This window comes from Puccinia triticina, chromosome 2A, assembly GCF_026914185.1.
Source record: "Puccinia triticina chromosome 2A, complete sequence".
Lineage (NCBI taxonomy): Eukaryota > Fungi > Basidiomycota > Pucciniomycetes > Pucciniales > Pucciniaceae > Puccinia > Puccinia triticina.
Window position 1 is genome coordinate 7,808,695 of NC_070559.1, and position 20,103 is coordinate 7,828,797.

The 20,103-nt window shown below is 44.4% G+C and overlaps 2 protein-coding genes across 2 annotated transcripts; both read right to left on the reverse strand.

Moving 5' to 3' along the window:
* Positions 1-580: 580 nt before the first annotated feature.
* On the reverse strand, positions 581-1,891 carry PtA15_2A831 (uncharacterized protein; the record flags this gene model as incomplete). Its single annotated transcript, XM_053166892.1, has 2 exons — positions 581-1,713; positions 1,795-1,891. The coding sequence occupies 2 exons, from the start codon at positions 1,889-1,891 to the stop codon at positions 581-583; spliced, it is 1,230 nt and encodes a 409-aa protein (XP_053018069.1).
* Positions 1,892-13,467: 11,576 nt separating this feature from the next.
* On the reverse strand, positions 13,468-16,563 carry PtA15_2A832 (uncharacterized protein; the record flags this gene model as incomplete). Its single annotated transcript, XM_053166893.1, has 3 exons — positions 13,468-13,589; positions 15,491-15,798; positions 16,397-16,563. 3 exons carry the CDS (start codon positions 16,561-16,563, stop codon positions 13,468-13,470), a joined length of 597 nt encoding a protein of 198 aa, XP_053018070.1.
* Between the last annotated feature and the right edge of the window lie 3,540 nt (positions 16,564-20,103).

Below are 20,103 nucleotides of genomic sequence, written 5' to 3' on the forward strand. Positions count from 1 at the left end.
TGAGGAAGCTACGGGGTAGCTCCTGGGTCACCCTAGGCGAATAGGACCTAAGTTAGAAGTCCAGAAGCTGAATAAGTAAACCAAAAGTAGGCTGGGGACAAAAGAGTCACCAGCCCGCCTCAGAGGCGGAACACGAGAGTAGATTGGAGTCATGAGACTGGACTCCCAAACTGCAGTGGAGCTTTTGCAGTTCACGCTTGACGTTGCTTGTATGATCTCAGGATGCACAATCCTATAAAACAACCATCTGACCCATTATCAAATGACCAATTGCTCCCATGAGTTACATCAAAGCAGCATTTGGTAACGCTTCAGCTGAAAGGTGGATTTCATGCACCATTTTGTAAGAGAGAAGCGGTATTCTGAAATTTCTGCTAAATATGTAACGACTGGATAAATCGGAATAAACATGAGGTGTTGAAATGCTAATGGTATTGATATAGACACTTTACACGCTGCTTTTTCGAAGCTTTCTGGACTTTTGCTTTGCAAACCGACAGCCAGGAAAATGTTGTCGACTGAAGACTGGAGGAAGAAGTGATCGATGAACAAACGACGACAAAAAGGTCATAGGGATGGATTACCATGGGCGTGGAAGGCGTGGAAGAAATCCGAGATCCTCGAGGAAGTGTTTCGTGGCCAAGTGGTGAAGTTGGTTCCATTGATAAAACCAAGCTTTGTAGCGAATCTTAGGTGAAGGGTGGTCGGTAGCAGGGACCACAGGAACAAAAATGTGTTCAACCATCAATAAGATCAGGTTAGGTGCATGTATCAGCTGTTTGATCGATTCGTTGAGAAGCATAACACCAAGATGATCCTCGCCAATATCTTCCGATAAAGCGTACAGAATGCTTTTGACACATTCCGCCATCGTGACAGTCATCGTACGAAACAAATCGAGCTCTTTCGTATTCAGATCAGTGACCATGCTGATGTTTTCTTTGTCGCTCGATAGCTTCAATAGCTGCGCCAAAAACATTCTCGATAATTTGATTAATGGCATCACCGATTTGGTAGCCGGAGATAGTCCAGGACCGTCGCTTTCTACTCCTGAGGGGGCTGCAGCTTGATTGACGTATTCGAGAAATTTCTCAAGCGAGTCATCCATCATTTCCTTGTTCAGCCGCCAATCTTCTTGGATATGGTGTAGCTCCGATGCTTTCATGAATCCGATCGTCTTCTCGATCGCATCCGAGCAGGAATCCGTCAGCTTGAGCACTTTTCTCCTCTTCCGAGGTTGATTGTTGAACGCGTGTCCCGATCTTGTAAAAAAACGACGAGTCGTTTGGAGCAAATCACAGACGTATTCAGTCACCTCGTAAATCCTTGTTGCCAGACGACGGCATGTAAACAACTTCAGTCGTTTGAAGTCCTTGTCATGCGTCACTTCTTCCGCCTCTAGAGTAGGGTTGATGCAAGCAATGGCAAATTTGATTTTAGCCAATGTGTCATCCAGCTTAGACAGATTTTTTAACACTAGTTTGAGTTTTGAGACTGGCTTGTTTTGAAGATCGGAACGTTCGGTAAGCAATTTCGAAAGCGAGATGACTTGGCGTCGTAGGGCAGGCAATCGCTTCGATTTCAGGTGATGTAAGAGCTCCGATCTTATCTCGACTTGATTAAATAAAACGAGTGGCTCTGGGCGATTGCTTATACCATCCCACAGGACAAGATAAACATCGTGGACACGTCCCAACTCCTCGGTGACCAATCCTAGGAGAATGAGTCAGTTAGCTTGCTTCCCAACTTTACACCATCCTGTTGACCGTGTGTGAAGAGATGCGGGGCACATACCCTCGTAGTGTTTGACCTGCTCTACACTTTCGTCGTCTCCGAGTGAGCCGAATGATTCAATTAATCGGGATATCATACTTCCTTGAGGGTTGGCCATCCTGCAAATCTTTCAGGGTTGGTGGTTTGGAGTAAGTCCCCACTTGCCAAACTGTCGGTAAGATATCACCCGAGCAGTTTACCCCCGCGTGGGCCGCCCCGGCATTCCGCATCAAACCAGTTCCACTCCATGGTCGGAGAAGATTGAGAACAATTGAGAAGTCATTGGCAGGAGGGACTTGGAAGTTTCCAACAACCTCTCGTGTGTCTGATGAATGGGTGAAACTGCTCTCGAGTCCACGGCCTCACACGACACGACCCACCAGCACTGAGCAAAAATCCGAGTTTCAGGCAAACATAAAACAAGTGTTGACTGGTATTCCATCCTTGGACGACCATCAAAAGTTCATGAGATCCCATGCAGGTTTTGTGACTCAAAAGACTAGCCCACCTTGGCTGCCAAGTTCCAACTACAAACCCTTCGACCAATCATTATATACTTGTTTTCGTCTCAATAAGCCAGCTAATAATTGATACCAGCGTGGCACTCGATGCGAACCTATCAAAAATTTGGCTTCCGTATGCAGCTAAAGGTGACTTCTTGGAAGATGTCTATCGAGCACAGGTAGGACCCTGGCAACCCCCTATAAATGGGCGGCATGAAAATGTATGAATTATCTGGCAAAATCACAAAATGGTACACATGAAAATGGTATGAATGCCTTTTTTTGCCATTAAGGGTAGGCACCTCAAATGTATGAGATTTTCCTCAGGGAAGGGAGGATAGTAATGAAAAATGTATGAGACCAGCTGGAAGCCACCAAGAGCTCCCTCTTGACCCCCCCTCGACAGGACCTGTCAGGATGGTCAACAGTCAAATTTGTTCATTGGTGCCAATTTAGCGCGAAGTGCGCACCCAGCCATTTCTTGATGACCTTTCCCGTTGATGAATTTTTTTTATCTTGCCATGTCTCAACCTTCATTCTTGGAACACTGGGAAAAAGAGTTCCTATATATGAAAGCTCTTGCAAAGAAAAAAAATAAAGCGTGATTGAATTTTCAGTTGATTGTATTCATTCAACATGAGTACAGTAATTCAAGACATTTTATTTCTTGTTTTGTTGTTTTTTCATGTGCACTGGCGCCCTTGAAGCTAGAAAAAATGGATAGCTTCAAAAAAACAGGCTTGCACCCCCTCCCGCGGAAAAAAAATGGTATGTTTTCACCTCCCTCAAGGGCTTCGAATCTTGACCAAATCATCCTATCGGCCACTTCCTCAATACATGCTCGATCAACTTGGTCTCTTTTCCCCTTGAATCCTGACCTTTTCTGACTTGCATTCCTTGAATCTAAGCTCCAACGGTTACCCATGATCAAGCGATTTCCTATTTCACAACCCAATTCAAAATTCTACCCATCCGGACTGAACTTAGGATCAAGGATCAAGTGCTCACCCAGACTGAACTTGTGAATCAGGTGTTGAACTATCTGCTGCGCCAGCAATCCACAATACCTGAGGGACTTTTCGAACTTATCAAAGTCCCTCCGAGGGGGGCCCGAAGGGCCCTCCGCAGGAGGGACTTACACCTAAGCGGTGAAAGCTGGGGTGGCAGGAACAGAAAATCTGCCTCGATGCCAGGTCTTTATTTTTGAATCAGTTTTAAACCCCCACCTCATAGGTTTCCTGCATGGTGTGTTGGATCAAATGATACCTAAGAAGCATGGCTTCATTCCTATCCTTTCCCCATTCCTTCAGCCCTACATTCTTACTTGTCCGGGTGCTTCAAAGGCAAAAATGATCAAGGAATGCACTGGAAACCTGAGAGACCATAAACTCACACGCTCATTGACAGTTGAATGAGGTCAACGTACAAAGCAAGATTAGCTAAGAAAACTGAACATGATGTGTCACCAATCTGTCTAACCTTGAAGGTCAAAAAAGGATTCAAGCCTATCCGAGGGCACTTTATAGATTTACTCAACCCTCCACCTAAGAAGGGAGTTGGATGATTTACTGCTCTGATTACAGGTTGAAGAAATTGGATAATAATTTTTTTTGAAAATGTGGTCCTCTCCGCAACATGGAGATCTTTCATTTGGTCAAAAAAAAGGAAAGAATTTGCTAAGTTGAGGGAGGGACTGGCAGATTACTGAAACTTTTGGGAATTTGGCAAAAAATCAAGTTCCTCCTGTGCCAACATTCACCGCTTGCGGGCAAGTCCCTCCTGCGGAGGTCGCGCTGCGCGCGACCTCCTCGGAGGGACTGCGTTAAGTTCGGGGACTTTTAGAAGAATGGTGCACATTACTCATTGAGAAGATGAGGTTCTACGGGACCCAAACGATTTCCCATTTGGTTCTCTATGCTTTCTATACTTTCTTTCTGCAATATCTATTCAGCAATCGCTACAGTCAGCAAATGAGAATTGTGAGAGACCTCAGGGAAAATTTATCCAGTCTCCCAAATTCAATGACTCAATGGGCGCAGGGTGTGTTTTTATCGATGTCTTTGTTTTCCTTCCTGGTGACATTTACTGACAAGATTTTTTTTAAAAAAAATATATAAAAAAACTATCAGAGCTCTATCACCCCGAGCTCGGTCTCAGTGTCAATTTTTGTTAGTCATCCAAAATACAACAAGTCAACTTTTATTGTGATTCTAATCATGTTTTATGGGCTATATTTATGTTCAGGCACGTGGAACATATTCAAGAAGCAGTTACGCAATGAACCGCGGTTGGAGCCTCTAAGATTGGCAATAAGCACAGGGAACTCTCAATCGATTGCCGAAAACCTGTACCCAATCATCCAAGATATCTTCTCCACCGTACCACTGAAAGACCTGTCTGCCCAGACTAGAGTAGCTGCAATAGCAGTACTCTTTCACTTGATGCACTGGGAAAGTGTGGTGGAACTTGAAGTCATTCCACTCATGAAGTTACTCCTAATGGGGGGGCAATTTTCCGCCTCATTTGTCTTCTGGGATCAGGAAGCTCAGCAAGTTAGACGAATACAATCAAGCGGCCCAAAAACTTACTCTTTCTTCATATTTTCTTATGAAGCGAAGATACTAAAATTGTTGTTAGATGAATTTCATCTCCACCGGGGCCGTTCCAATTCAAGGTTTGTGAAACCTAAAAAAATCACATAACTTGATCAACATTTATTTCATTATTAAAAGACTATCTTAGTTTTATCTGAGACAATGTTAGGAAATTCTTTTACCTAGCAGCAGTGGAGACAAAACTATTTATAAATTTTATTTGAGGTCTTTTTATCAGAGAGCTTACAATACAAATACAGACTGACTTGGCGCATTGCAAAAAAAACCTTTGCGCACTGTGGGGGTTGGTGCCCCAATAATGTCTAGACCCAAGCTTAACTAAGCCACATGTGGTGAGAGGGTCTGGGTAGCACTGGGCAGCTCAGTCTCACCAAGGAGGCTTAGGTGCAAAAGCACAAAGCTCACGTAAGCCGGACATTATATACACACCACTATGTCTCTCTTGGTTTCTATTCCACTCATTGGCATTTTTTCCTTTTTTTCTGACAGGTTGCCATCTGCTTCATTTTTGAGTATTTTTTATGGTTGTGTTGCCCCTTCATATTTGAAACTTGACAACAAGAAGTGATAAGACCCCGCACGGTCCTTGTCATGTGAGGCGCAAGCTAAATCAAAGTTCAAAATCTTGAAGTTCATCAAAAATATCACTTGACACAATCAAGATTTTGTAGTAAAAAATACCAAAAAAAAAAGGGGCAGGCTAAATCCACACCAAAAAAATACTACATCCACTCCAAAAATGGAGTGAACAGTAGTCCACTCCAACTTTCATTGGAGTGAACCATAGTCTACTCCAAATTTTGTTGGAGTGAACAAAATTACACTCCAAAAAAGCCTGTTTTTTGGAGTGGAACCATGATGCACTCCAAAAATTTTGGAGTACACCCAATTCCACTCCAAAAATATTTTCTCCAAGGTAAAATGATTAATTTTTTTTGGAGTGCACAGATTTTCACTTCAAATTTATTGGAGTGTTTTTCAACAGTATTGCAGTAAAAGAAGTCAGGGTTCTTAAAGAGGAATGAAACCTGTGAGAATTTGATCTAAAATTGTGAAGAAATTAAGAACCAGACTAAAGACACAGGGTTAGAAACAAGAACAATGAGAGAAAAACAAGAATAAGAAAGAATAATTTACCACCACAGGATAGAGGAAATATTAGACAACCAAAGGACAAGATTAAGAATACAGAGAACAAGGACACTGGAGAAGTTTAAGAAAGGATTAGCCAAGGGAGGAAGGACCAAGGAAGATGTTGTTGTTCGTTTCTCACCAAATTGGAGAAATAAGCCGTTCTTGATGAGCACTCGAGCGAGGTCGAGAGAGGAAAGGGTCTTGAGCAATGTCGAGACAAGGAAGAGGTCTTGAGCGATGTCGAGAAAATAGGAGAGTGTGAAGAGTCGACGAAGTCAATGAATGAAGAGTCGACGAATTCAATGAGGATGAAGAGTTGGCGAAGTCAATGAGGATATTAGGAAAGAAGTGAAGAATGACAAGGGAAGGGGAAGCGGACTTGAGGAGAGAGGCAAGAGCCGACCAAGTCGATGGATGGACCAGCTCCCTCTCAATGACAGGGATGAGATTTAAACAGCTCCTTTTCACAGGGCTGTCACAGCAAAGAAAACTCAACAAAACCTTATGTCAGCATCATATGTGTATTTAAAATACATCAAAAATGATGTTTGTAAGATGTTTTCAGTTTCTACAATTATGGTGTTCAAAGTTGGTTTGCATAACTTTATGCATGCATAAATCATAAAATCATAAAATCTTTTTTGCAGGGGATATGACTGTCTGATTATGTAATACAGAATTTCATTGCCAAAATATTTTTATGATTTTATGATTTATGCATGCATAAAATTATGCAAACCAACTTTGAACACCATAAATGACTAAAACCTGAACCAGAAATAAATTCAAGGGGATTAAATTTGGTTGGTTCATGTCACCTGCCCACTACTGCCCTAACGTTTTCCTGGTACTCCACCCCAAGAACTTGGAATATACATTTTTCAAAGTTACACGCAGGTTCAATTGTACAGATTTAAAATTGTGGTTTTTTAAATTTCACTGCAAGAAAAACTCTAGAAACTGCTTGCAGTTGAGATGCAGCAAGCTTGAATCAAGCCTCAGCTCAAGCTGGAGTCAAGCACCCAAATTCAATGCTGGTGCACCTTCAGTGTGTACCTTGTTTGGGCCCAGCATCTCAATGCTTAATTACATGCTGTAGTGCTCATGCAGTAGGCTAAGACAAATGAGCATCCCCCTGAGCACCCGTTTATGTGCTTTTAGAAAACACTCCATGTGCCATTGAATCCAGCCAGAATAACATAAAAAGGGTATGTACACATGAAAGGGATATGTACATATGAGAGGAATATGTACGCATGAAAGGGGAATGTGAAAAGGTGTATTAACACATAGAAGAGATATGTACACATGATGAAAGGGGTATGAATGCATGAAAGGGGTATATAATCATGAAAGGGGTATGTATTCATGAAAGGGGTATGTGCAGTAAGGGGTATTTGCACATGAAAGGGATATGTAAACATCCAAGAGGTATGTAAACCTGAATGATGAAAGGGTTGAAAAGGATGCAAAAAACTCAAAGAGGAAATGTAAACATGAAAGGGTCATGAAAGCATGATTAAAGGGGTATGTGCACATTGTAAAAGGGAATAGACATTCACATGAAAGGGATACACACACATGAAAGGGATGCACACACATGAAAGGGACACATGTACATGAAAGGGATACATGCACATGAAAGGGATACATGTACATGAAAGGGATACATGCACATGAAAGGGATACACACACATGAAAGGGATACACACACATGAAAGGGGTATGTGCACATAAAGGGATATGTACACATTATGAAAGGGGTGAATACATACAAAAGGGATATGTGCACATGAAAGGGGTATGTGCACATGAAAGGGGTATGTGCACATGAAAGCCTGAATGATGAAAGGGTTGAAAAGGATGCAAAAAACTCAAAGAGGACATGTAAACATGAAAGGGTCATGAAAGCATGATTAAAGGGGTATGTGCACATTGTAAAAGGGAATAGACATTCACATGAAAGGGATACACACACATGAAAGGGATGCACACACATGAAAGGGACACATGTACATGAAAGGGATACATGCACATGAAAGGGATACACACACATGAAAGGGATACACACACATGAAAGGGATACACAAACATGAAAGGGATACACACACATGAAAGGGATACACACACATGAAAGGGATACACACACATGAAAGGGATACACACACACATGAAAGGGGTATGTGCACATAAAGGGATATGTACACATTATGAAAGGGGTGATTACATACAAAAGGGATATGTGCACATGAAAGGGGTATGTGCACATGAAAGGGGTATGTGCACATGAAAGGGGAATTTTCAGATAAAAGGGGTATGTGCACATGAAAGGGGAATTTTCACATGAAAGGGGAATTTTCACATGAAAGGGGAATTTTCACATGAAAGGGGAATTTTCACAAGAAAGGGAAATTTGCACAGGTATCAACTCAGTATTTTGGAGCCTGTACTCAGTTTTTTGTACCTTAGACTCACTCTTGCATAAATTATGCAATGTGCATGGAAATTGAATCAACCAGTGCATGATTCTTGCATGAGGCACAGCTTGCCTTGAGATCTTGCATCTCAACTGCATGCAGTTTCTAGAGTTTTTCTTGCAGTGTTTGAGAAACCTTAATCCACTCCAATAAATTTGGAATGAACATCTGTGCACTTCAAAAAAAAATTAAAAAAAAATTGCTTGGAAAAAATATTTTTGGAGTGGAATTGGGTTTACTCCAAAATTTTTGGAGTGCATCATGGTTCCACTCCAAAAAACAGGTTTTTTTGGAGTGTAAATTTGTTCACTCCAACAAAATTTGGAGTAGACTATGGTTCACTCCAATGAAAGTTGGAGTGGACTACTGTTCACTCCATTTTTGGAGTGGATGAAGCAATTTTTTGGTGTGGATTTAGCCTGCCCCCAAAAAAAACAAGAACATGTAGATCTATTACAAATTCAAACCTAGAAAGGATCTGCAAAGTATTGGAGGTGTGGTGATGGAAACAAGGCCACTCCCACCAAAACCTTGGATCTGGCTCATGTCAGAAAGGTGTTTCAGTATGCAAGCCCCCCCCCCCCCCCCCCTCTGGTCAGTGATGCGTTGCAACCAGCCAAATGCTGCACCCACACAGAGGCTGTGGCTTGTGACATGTTAAGGCTGCAAAAGGATTCACGGCAGGCGGAGGTTTATAATATGAGTTGAATGGGGATGGTTGTGGATTGTCTGTATGGTAAATTAGTGAGAGGCTGTGTTGATGCTCCTGATGATGAGCCAGCGGGTCAGAGTTCTGATTCCCAGGAATAATTCCCACTTTTGAAAACTTGTATCCCCAACCCTGTAGTTTTTTTGTACTGAGAATTATTTCTCCTACCCAATCTCTGACACAACCAGCAGCAGGAACAGTCAGAGTTTCTGGCAGAAAAACAAAATCTTTACAATAACAAAAAAGTGTATCTATAAATCTTGTCCATTTTATTAAATTTTACACAAGCTTTAGACAGAAGCCTTGACAAGATACATTGAAAATTGGGAGGAATGATCAACATTGGATTCAAAGAGAGGACTAGCCACAATTTCACACAAAGGAAAATAAAGTGAAAACAAACAAAAATGGATTTTGGCACTTAAGATAATCTATGTCACTTTGGAGCAGGGTTTGGACTATTATTTACAAAGAGGAGATTGATTGAAATAAATGTCCACTTGTCCACTCAGATTTCACAGATTAGGATGGATGTATTTGAATGCCTTTCAATTGCAAGAATTGCTTTTGCGTGAACTTTGTGATTTGGTCAATCCATCCCCTCACGAACGAGGGTAGACGAGATTGCTTGCCGATTATCTTGTCAGCTGTTGCCAATAGTGCACCTTCGCCGAATGCCTCATGAGGTAGCGGTGCGGGTTTAGCGTGTTGACGGATACCCTTGATGACGTCAAGAATTACAGGAATGTCATCCTGGAAGTGTTGTTCGTTTATGCCAATTTTTCCTCGAAGGACTTGATTTTGTCTTACTGGAACTCTCAACCGATCAAGATTTGGAAAAATGAGTGCAGCTGCTTCGTTAAGCTTGGCCTGATCTTCGACTGGCATGTTTTCCCATGGAGTCCCCTTCAGGCGTTCATCGCCCTTTACCAACGGCTTCCGCTGTAATTCAGCTAATCGTTGATCAATTGGGGGGAATTCTTTGTCTCCAATGAAAAGCTCTTTGCAAATTCAAGGAATCAATCACGATTATTGAAAAGAAATGTGGGGGCAAGATTCAGTGAATGGATATCAAGTGGTTTTATTGGTAGAGCGAAACGTTTACATACTTCTGGGCGGGGAAGACGATATTTTGGTTTCACTGAAGAATTTATCGAGTTGGGATTGGTACGCAACTTTCTCTTGGGGAACTAAACCATAATGAGCCTCCACGTAGGCTTTTGCTGTGAGTTTCTGCCGTTCATTCGGGTCAATAAGCGTCTGCCATTGTTGGGAATCGTAGGTCTTGGCGGCTTCATCAAATTTCATTGCTTCGGGATGTTCGAATGCGTTCTTTGTGAGATACAAGGACTTGGCATGGTTGTCGATTGTCTCGAGATATGATTCGGTCAGAAGAGATACGGCTTGTTTGTTGAAATTCTCGGTTGGAGGGCCGAATGGGTTTCGTACACGGATTGACACCTCCTGCTTAAGTTTGGAAATCAACTCTTGGGTTAACTCTTCCTGGGTTCCCAGTGTTTCCAGATACCTTTCGTTGTTTATGAACCCGCCGTCAAAATATTTTAGATTGCTTATCAATCTGGCTCGAGTTGGTTCATCAATCAATTTTCTCTCAAATAAATGCTCGACGTATACCTGATTGACTTGAGGGTGATCGAGTTGTTTAAGATTTTGAAAGATTTTTGACGGATTTTCGCCTGTCAATCGTTGGAAGTCGGCTTCTCCCACATTGTTGATGTAAGTTGCTAGTACCGCATGATCATCCTGGAGGGCACCAAACATGTGGATCTTCGCTAAGCTGTTGACCTCTGGCTCGGTAGCTAGTCGCACATCGCTCAAGACGCCTTCAAATCCTTGAATCAGAGAGTAGCGGTATAGCTCTGTGGTCAAGTCGAGTTCCGCAGGCAATGTATACATCACTTCTTCAGCTGTTGAGAAAATCGGCTTCGCGAGGTCCAAGGATTTCTCTGGGTTCACCTGGATCGCTCGAGCTGCAGCAAACTTCTGGGTGTCGATAGCTGGGACCTTGAAGTATTCTGTCAGAGGTTTCTTGAGCTTTGATTTCAAATTTACACGTTGAAGACTATCAACAGCTGCTTCTGATTCTTGCTTGAACTCTAGTAGCTTCTGTTTGTCTAGCTGTTTGATGGCTTTGGTTACGTCTTCCATAATTTGGGCTTTGTTTGGGGCTTCTTGGAGGCTTTCTAACTTAGTCAAAGCGGTCTTAGCTTGTGTAATTGTGTCATCATTTTTTGTGAACACCCTTAGATCTTCGAAATACCGGACGTAATCTTGTTTCGTGACGACCTGCACTCCATCAGCACGAGTAACTGTCTTCGCCTGCATTTCGTGGTCAAGCAGCTTGCCGAGGTTTGTCGGGGTAAACTCCTTGCCATCGCCCAAGCTATACCCGTACTTTTGCTCATCAAAGGCTCTGGCAATATCGAATTTGAATTTATCTGGGGAAAACAGGGAGTGTCAGGAGGGTCAGGGGAGTAAGAACTGACAATGATCTATTAGTCCAAAGGGAGTAAAAAATTGATTAACCAACCAAAGTCTGCTTTCTCCACAGGGGTCGGAGGACGGCGCGCATTTGCCTTGCGAGCAAGACCCGGTCAGCCACGAAACTAACACTTTTTCTAAGATAAGGTGTCCATTTCACTTACAACATGAATTTCAAACCGTTCTTCCAATGGAGAAAACCTATGGCGAAGCAAAGATATTTGATGTGTGGGGGAGAGGTTGGTTCAGTATGAGTGATGAAACAAGCCACATACGGAAACCGGCTTGTTATAGCTCACAGCGGACGCTTGGGCACTTCGGCTTCTAGCTCTGACGCCTCAAGTGGTTTAGTCTGTCGCGTGCTCGAGGATTCTCCTTTCAACTGTTCGAGTTTTGAGTACTTTAAAGGCACGATTGGTTTGGGGTTGTAATTAGCATAATTTTGTTGTGGGAAAACCAAATATTCCACAGTTGAATTTTACCCACCCCATTGTTCTACAAAGAGAAACCAGGGTCAATTGTTGGTTTACTAGCACCAAACACATCCAGATGGAATGTGTACTTACTCCACGCTGCTTCATTTTATTCGCCAATTGCCTGGGTTAACCGCCCAATGTCTAATCAGTTAATTGTATGCGGGGCAATTGGGCCTACGTAGTTGAAGAAGAACCCAGTACATTACACGCTCCCGAAAGTCATCTGCGAATTCTTTTACCGTTTTCTTCTAAAGACCAAAATGTCAGCACATGCTTCAAAATCCACGCGCCACAACAATTTCGGGACTCACGATTTTATTGAAGGATTCCAAGAAATTTGTCTTCGCTTGCGACTACAAACCCATGTCGTGAGTTCAATTCGGAACACAGAGGTTGGGCAATTTGTGTCAGCAAGAGACGCGGATCACAGTGTGAATATTTCTTACAGGCAAGCCCTTCGACTTCTTAAGTAAATTGTCGAAGAAATTTTTAGGCGGACGTTGGGATGTAATCGCGAGAGCATTTTCAGCGTCTCCGGAAATCTTGAGCGAAGGATCTGCGGACAAGCCCTGGAGCTGTGATTCATACTTATTAATTGGAGGTAGCTTCGAGTTTGGATTGCCCGGCAGCTGAAAGTGGGTATTGGCACCGAGCGCGGACGGCTTAAGACCATCAACCGCGGCATCGCCTGTCTTGACCAAGCTGCCTATCACTTCCGCAGATTCCAATGATTTGATTCCAGACGATGCACCCTCTACCGTCTTGAAAGCCTCAGCAGTATGACCGACATTCAGTAAACCTCGACGTTGAAGGCGGTAGACAGAAAGCGAGCGAGAAGTTGAAACTATCAAACAGAGAAATACGAGAAAAGGAGCCAGGTGTAGTGACAACGGTCGCATGATATGACGTGCGCGGTCGAAAAAGGGTCTGGTAAGAATCCAGGTGAAAATGTATGTGCGATTTTGGTAAACACCAGTCCACTGCTGACAAAGTCCAACCCTGGTCTTGTTGTCAAGACGAGGAACGTCGGGCTCGTACAGAGCTGATGAGGTCCAACACTCGCATAATTCGTGAAATACTGATGAAGTGGAAGCTCCAATGAGTTTTCTCAGAACATTCGACTCTAATATCGTGAGCTATGTAAATAGCTGGTATGTATGCTGTATCTCGACAGAGCGACAGACCCAGTTGGCAACCCCTGCCTCGTACATATATGGGGCATGGTGCCAGGTGCCTGGTGGTGCCTGGGTATCCTTGGAAGTGCCACTTCCGTGTATCTCAAGAAGATTTTTGTTCGTTGCGATAGGTTGCGATCTCGACTTGATCGTCGTCACTCGTTTTGGCGGGCTGGCGGCAAGGGGAAGCAACCGGAGGCCGAAGATGAGAGACCTGCGAATAGGCTGAGCGCCACGATGTTTCATTTTCAGTGCTAACCAATGTTTTTAGACAAACCACTGCTCCACGGCGGCCCTGGACCGCCAACTCCGCAGCTGTTTTGCTCATCTTCGCACGGCAGATCATAATTCGGAAGTATGTCTGATACTTTTTCGTTATCCCGTCCGAGCAGCGGCTGGTGATTTGATCACATGAATGTAAACGCAGAGAGCTGGCCGCTGGATGGCGGAAGGAGACTGTTGATTGCCGGAATCCATGCATCCAACCGCACATCTGGACCTGGGTAGAACGGAATGATTAGTGCGGAGAACATCAGACCAGGGCGAAGATTCGCCCGGTCCTGAGCTCCCCACAGCGGCGGACAAGGAGGAGTTTCCCGCGTACTATGTGGGCACCCAACCGAGCAAAATCCCAACGTTGACCGGAAGCTCTGTCAGGCAGCTGATAACCTTCAAGTTGATTGTCCTGGAAAGCTTCCTAAACAACACTGAACCAAAAGAATAACGAAACATATACTTTAATAAGTTTGGCTAAGATTACCACTCCAGACCAATACATTTGTCGGGGAATATTTATGGATTTCACTGGATTCATGGACCGCCGAATGACGCCGACTGAAAGGATGTGGGCAAATGAAGCCCAGAGAAAAGTTCCTAGGTTTCTGTCAGGCCGGCTGGGAGCGAGGGCTTGGGGCCCGATTGAGATAGCACAGTTGATTGTGCGATCACTGCTGGCGGAAGAAAGTGTGGGTTGAGGTCGGAGTGAGGTAAGACACCCTCAAGCTCCAGCAAGTGCCAATCACTAGCACTGAAGACAGCACACAGATAGGATGGCTGGTGGTTATGACGATGGCTTCAAGGTCGATTCTTCGAGTCAAAGCTGCCGCTGACCTGCGCCAGGGGTGGGCATCCAGATGAGGATACCCACTGACAGCCATCCAAGCTCATCCAAGGCGGCTGAAATGGATGGGCCAACAGGGGCCAACTATTGTGTTTTGAATAATTCTTGGACATTTGGTTAATCCCCCCCTCCATCACAAAAACACCAACTTCACTTGATGTACGCCAAAAATGGGGTTCACTCACAGATTCTACTCATATCCAGCTACCAGTGCCTCCCAGACCCCATAAGTGTAGCTTTTGGACTTTCCGGTGCAGAACTGATTTTGGAAAAGTGTCCAAGCTTTTTTCAAAACACAATATGTAGATTCGATAATTCGGACGTATTTGTAAATTTGTAAATACATAAGCCAACCCGTCGGCTGACCCGGCCTACATACACATTTTGTTGTGCACGATCTCATCTCGGCGGCGGCTGGGTCTTCCCACCGGGGATTCCAAGACAAGTTGATGTGCTCGATGAAAGCGAACTTAGCCAGATTGCTGGACCCCGAGACACAAGCGAGTAACGAGTGCTGATGAGCCAACTGACGCCGGTTGCCTGCAAAGAGTAGGCACTCATGTTGTGTTTTCCAAGGAGCCGCGCATGAAAACTTTCGCGGTCATTGCCTGGAATTTCGGTAAGTGAGATCCCAACAGAGTTCAAAATGATTAAGTCCAATTAAATGGCGTATAACATGTTATAACATGACGTATAATTCTTGCGAACGTGCACTCGAAGTGGAGCTTCCAGATCCATCATCCTGGGGAGCAGTGAAATAGTTGAAATTATCCTCGTATTTCATCCATCTCATGTTTAACGCGAGATAGAGCCTGTTCGAAGTTTTCAGACGCCAGACAGCCTCGACGTAAGAGACAAGTTTTGAAGAGGGTGTCAGATAGAGGAAGATCAACATGATGATCCAAAGGTACAAGATAAAAGGACAATGTGAATATAGAAGAATCAAAATCACTGGTGACTTTTCGGTACCAACTCTCAACCCCCTCGGTTTATTCCACAAGCGCACCACAATCGCACATTTTAAACAAGGTGTTCAAAAGTTGGGTGATGCTGCAAGTAAGCGACGCGAATTCGTATTCGACGGTAGCAATCTCAGCAGAACTCAATTTAGTATCGATGGTGAATGGTGCTTTGTTTGTTCGAGTGCTGGATAGTTTGTTAAACAATATTCTGATCAATTTGATAAGTGGCACAATCGAATTGGCAAGCTTAGCGAGGTGCGGGAGTAGAGAGGTGTCTTCAGATGAGCTAGTATCTGATTCATCATCTTCATGGTCGCTGTCGCTGGCAGAGTCTGGGATGTCTCCATGTTCGCTCGAAGACCCAGGTGCCGGTTACTGTGCGTCTAGCAAAGTATTCTGATGTGGATCGCCTTCAGCTGTACTTGAAAGCTCGGTGTCCAATTAATCCTCATCATTCGCACGACTCTCTTGTTTAAACCGCGGGCTCAGAAAACTCGATTCTTCTACCTAGTTCGTCCATAGTACAATCAAGAATTATTGCAAGGCGCCGCCAGCCATCTTGGAGAATACTGAAATCAGATTGCTTCGACCATTTGACTATATCATTGATAACGTCTGCAGATTTGGCTGTGAATTCAATCAACTCGTCTTGGTAGGTGGAGTACACACCGATCGGAGAGTTCTTGGACCGGAATGAAATGAACTGGCCAAGGGCACGAGATAATCTCCAGATATAGGCATGCATCAATCGGTTGACTTGCTCTATCAGATAGCGTCATCGATATTTTTTCAAACCCCCGTAATGATGGTCGTGTTTTTCAGCTTTCGGAAAGCAATTGGCAGCGATCGGCCCGATTGAATTGGGGAAATCACTGGTTTGCTTCAAGGTGTGGCCGAGTCGGGATATAACCTCTAATCTATCCGGTGGTTTCGGCTCGGGACTCTTCTACAGATCGGTTATGTCTAGTGATTCTAGCAGATCGGCGAGCTCTTGTTGTAAGGAAGGGAAGAAGGATGTTTGCATTTGAACCAGGAGACCTTTGAGCGTGTCGAGTTCATCGATTGATAGAGCTTCCCGGCTGGCAAATCTCCAGGTACCATGACGGTATGTCTTCATGTTCGGGTCAGCAAAATTGGGCGGCTCTCTATTGTCAGCATCGAGGTCGATCTCGTCATATTTTTCCTTCAGCCCATCCAGAGTTCTTTTTTTTCGAGTCAGTACCACGTCTCCAAAGCTCTGAATGGGTTGGATGGATTGCATTTATTTACCTACATACATAGCATCATTCCTAGTTCTTTCATCTTCCTAGTCCGACATCGTTCCGTTTCACCGATGGATTGTGCATAAATATATACCCCGAGGATTGTGCGACTTGCTACCGGAAAGTCCCTCGAGCGGCTTAAGCCTCTCAAACAGGGAGGCGAGCCCTTCGGGCCCCCCGACTCTAAGGCTGGCACCCGGGTGTTCGGGGGGGTCAGCCTTGTCCCGAACCCCAGATCCGAAACCACCCGGGTAAAACGGGGTCCACCCGGGTGGTCACAATTATTTTTTTTACTGCGGAATTCTTCAATTTTCCTGTCCGTGACACCATCCAAATGACCCATAGTGGGAATGTGCTTACCCCATCAGGGGAATGAGGTCAATAAAACCTTAATTAACCTTCTGAGGCTGTCAAGCAGCCTCCCAAGCCTGTCCAATTGGCCTCCCAGGCCCGTTCATTGGACCTTGCCAGGGCTCAAGCCCGTCCAAATGACCTTAAAAGCCCGCCCATCATACACTGCCAAACCACCCAGGTGTTTGGGCGGGGTGTTGGTTGGCCTCATCCCAACCACCCGCACCCAGGTGGTTCCACCAGGCGTGAGGGAGGGGCTTTTTTTTAAAAAAAGTGGAAGTTTTGCCTTTGGCATTTTACACTATGAATATCATGATATCTACCTGGAAGCATTTTTATTTTTATGGTTGCAGTCTGTTTTTCCAGTACTTGTTTCTATGGGGCCAAGTTCTGTAGAAGATGTGGTAATCTTAACAACTAGGGACAATGAGTTGAGATGTGGGTTTTGTGGGGTGGGTGGGGTTCAACCATTTTTCAGGTTGATTCAATTGGGTAACGGCTATTTAAATTGAAGAGTTTTTTTAAACATGGCTTTGTGAGGATTTTTCCCTTTCAGGGGACTTTGCTAAGGCCAGAAAGGCTTTGGGTGCTCTGATCCCCAAGTCTAAGCCCAAAAAATAGATAGATTTTCATCCCTACTAAGTATTGGTACTGGCCACATCTGGCCACTATAGTATTGAGATTTTTTTGTTTCTTCCTTCATTTGGATATAGTATTTTCCAAAAGAAAAAATCCTCATGTAATTGGATATTGTATTAAAAATCAATTTCAGAAAATGGAAATAACAGTGCTGTTATTGGACCAGAAAAATAGGTTAACGGTACTATACTAATATCTGTATAGTAAAGGCCCATTGTTGCTGTAAGGTATTGTAACATAAAAGCCTAACCTTGATCCTGTGATGTGCATGAGCATAGTTCTGTGATTCTTTACTTTTTTGAACATGTGTGTCCAGTGGGATCCAAAGCTACACCATGGGCCACCCCCCATCTTCCCCTGCAGGAAAGGTTTGCAGAGCGGACATTGGGAGGAGAAAAAGTCTGGAAGGTCGGGCTGACCCCAACAGCGGCTAGGCCATAAATTCTACCTGCATGTTGGGCTTCAAGCTGGGATTACCCAGATGTTGGCCACAAGGCCCTCATGACAAGATCCAAACAGCAAAAAGTGTGATGTGGAGGAGTTGATCCGGCAACCAAGCCATGCACTCATCTGTGTGACCACTTACAACTACTACAGCAATAAAAATCTCATTATTGGTCACCACCACAATTAACATGACATACCCCACTCCCTACTCATCATGAAGGGCAAATGGTGTGAAATCCAACAATTTCTTTTCTCTCTTCTATGTATGATCCGTGAGCACACTCAGCAGATTGTACTGGTGGTCTCATAAAGCTCACTTTTCCAAGTGAGTTTCTGACATTGGGCCAACGGACAGGTTGACTAGTCCGGTGACTTGTTGGGAAGGTCAGCTCATTTCCAGGGGCAGCTGACCTGTTGACGACCTCATCAGACAAGCCAACCATGCTGCCTTGCGGGTTGGCACGGTCGGACTAGGTCCGCCGGCCCTTCCTGTTGGGAGGTTGGGTAGGGTCAGGCCAACCTGGAGGGCCACTCAACGTCATGCAAGGATGGCCGGACCCAAATCTGACGGATGGTTCCGCCTGCCATGCAACTCACTTTACAAGTGGTGCTGTGGTGTAGAGGTGAAAATTTCAATCCAGTGGGGTTCCAGTGGTGACCAAGGGTAAAGTTGGCTGTAGAATTCATTTCTTGTGTCTGATTGATGGGATTTTGAGGCCTAGTATCAGCAAAAATGTATCAGAAAAAAAAAATTGAATTTTCACTTTTTTGTATACCACAACGCACACACACACACACACCACTGCTCTCACACCAAATATCTGACCACAACTTCACCTTCAAGTCTTGTGTGTCACACTATCTGCGCTCTGTGCTCTCCAAGCTCCACACTCTGCACCGTCTCCACTCCACTCTGCACCATCATCAGTTTCCTTGCCTCCAGCTTGCATATGCAAGCTGCACACCTGATTGCCACAACAGCAAGTCATCCAGCAGGCAGCAGACCTCTGCTTTCATCCTTTTTCACCTTTCCCTCTGTGAAGGCTATACCATCACACCTGATGCCAAGTGAGCTGGTCCATGGAATGGCCAAGAACCATCCCTCCTCCCCCTCTCCCATTTTTTTTATGTATTTTTGGCACCAAGACCTGGCTTTCAGACAGCTGCATACCAATGATTGGCCCAACTTTGACATGCGTCCAAAGTATGGCTTTACCAAAGACATGTTTGAACTACACCTCCAAAACCCCATAGATTCGCTCCACTTTTCTTGTTTTGGGATTTAAGGGAGATTCTGAAGGGATTTGAGTCCAAGTACCGGGCAGCCAGATGGGCTGAGGTAGGCCCACAGTGATACTCTCTTGAATTTTGTGTAAAATCTCCCCAGCCAAATGGGATTTCTGCTGCTTGCTGTTTTGCAAGGTTGGTTGGAAGTCCCTCCTTGGAGGGTTGCTCCGCAACAGCGCTCGCGCGCCTCATCCAATCTCCTTTTGATGTGTCTGGATTTTGGTTGCGGAGTTGACGATCCGCAAGAAGAGTCCTCCTATTGCATTGATGCCACCACTGTGATTCTTGAGTCGACATTTTGTCCCGGCTGGACCCTCAAGTAAGTATACAAAGTGGTGTTTGATCTGCTTTACCTCAGAAATCGTTGGTGTCGATGATCAGAGTGCGGGCTGAAGTGTGTGAATGGAAGCTGGATCGTGTTTGGCGGTTGAAGCTGCTGGGACGAGAATGGTGGTTCGGGGCTTCAAGCTTCTGTGCTACATATGCATGCTTCTCGGTTGACCGGACTGCTGATTCTGTTTTTTTTTTTTTTTTTTTTTTTCTTTCTTCGTTTCCCGTTTGGATGAGGAGTGATTGGATTGGATTGGATTGGATGTGTTGATTAATATGAGTGGGTGGCTCGGGTTTCTCCATCCTGGCTGATTCGCCTGCTCTGGCTGGTTTGCTCCATC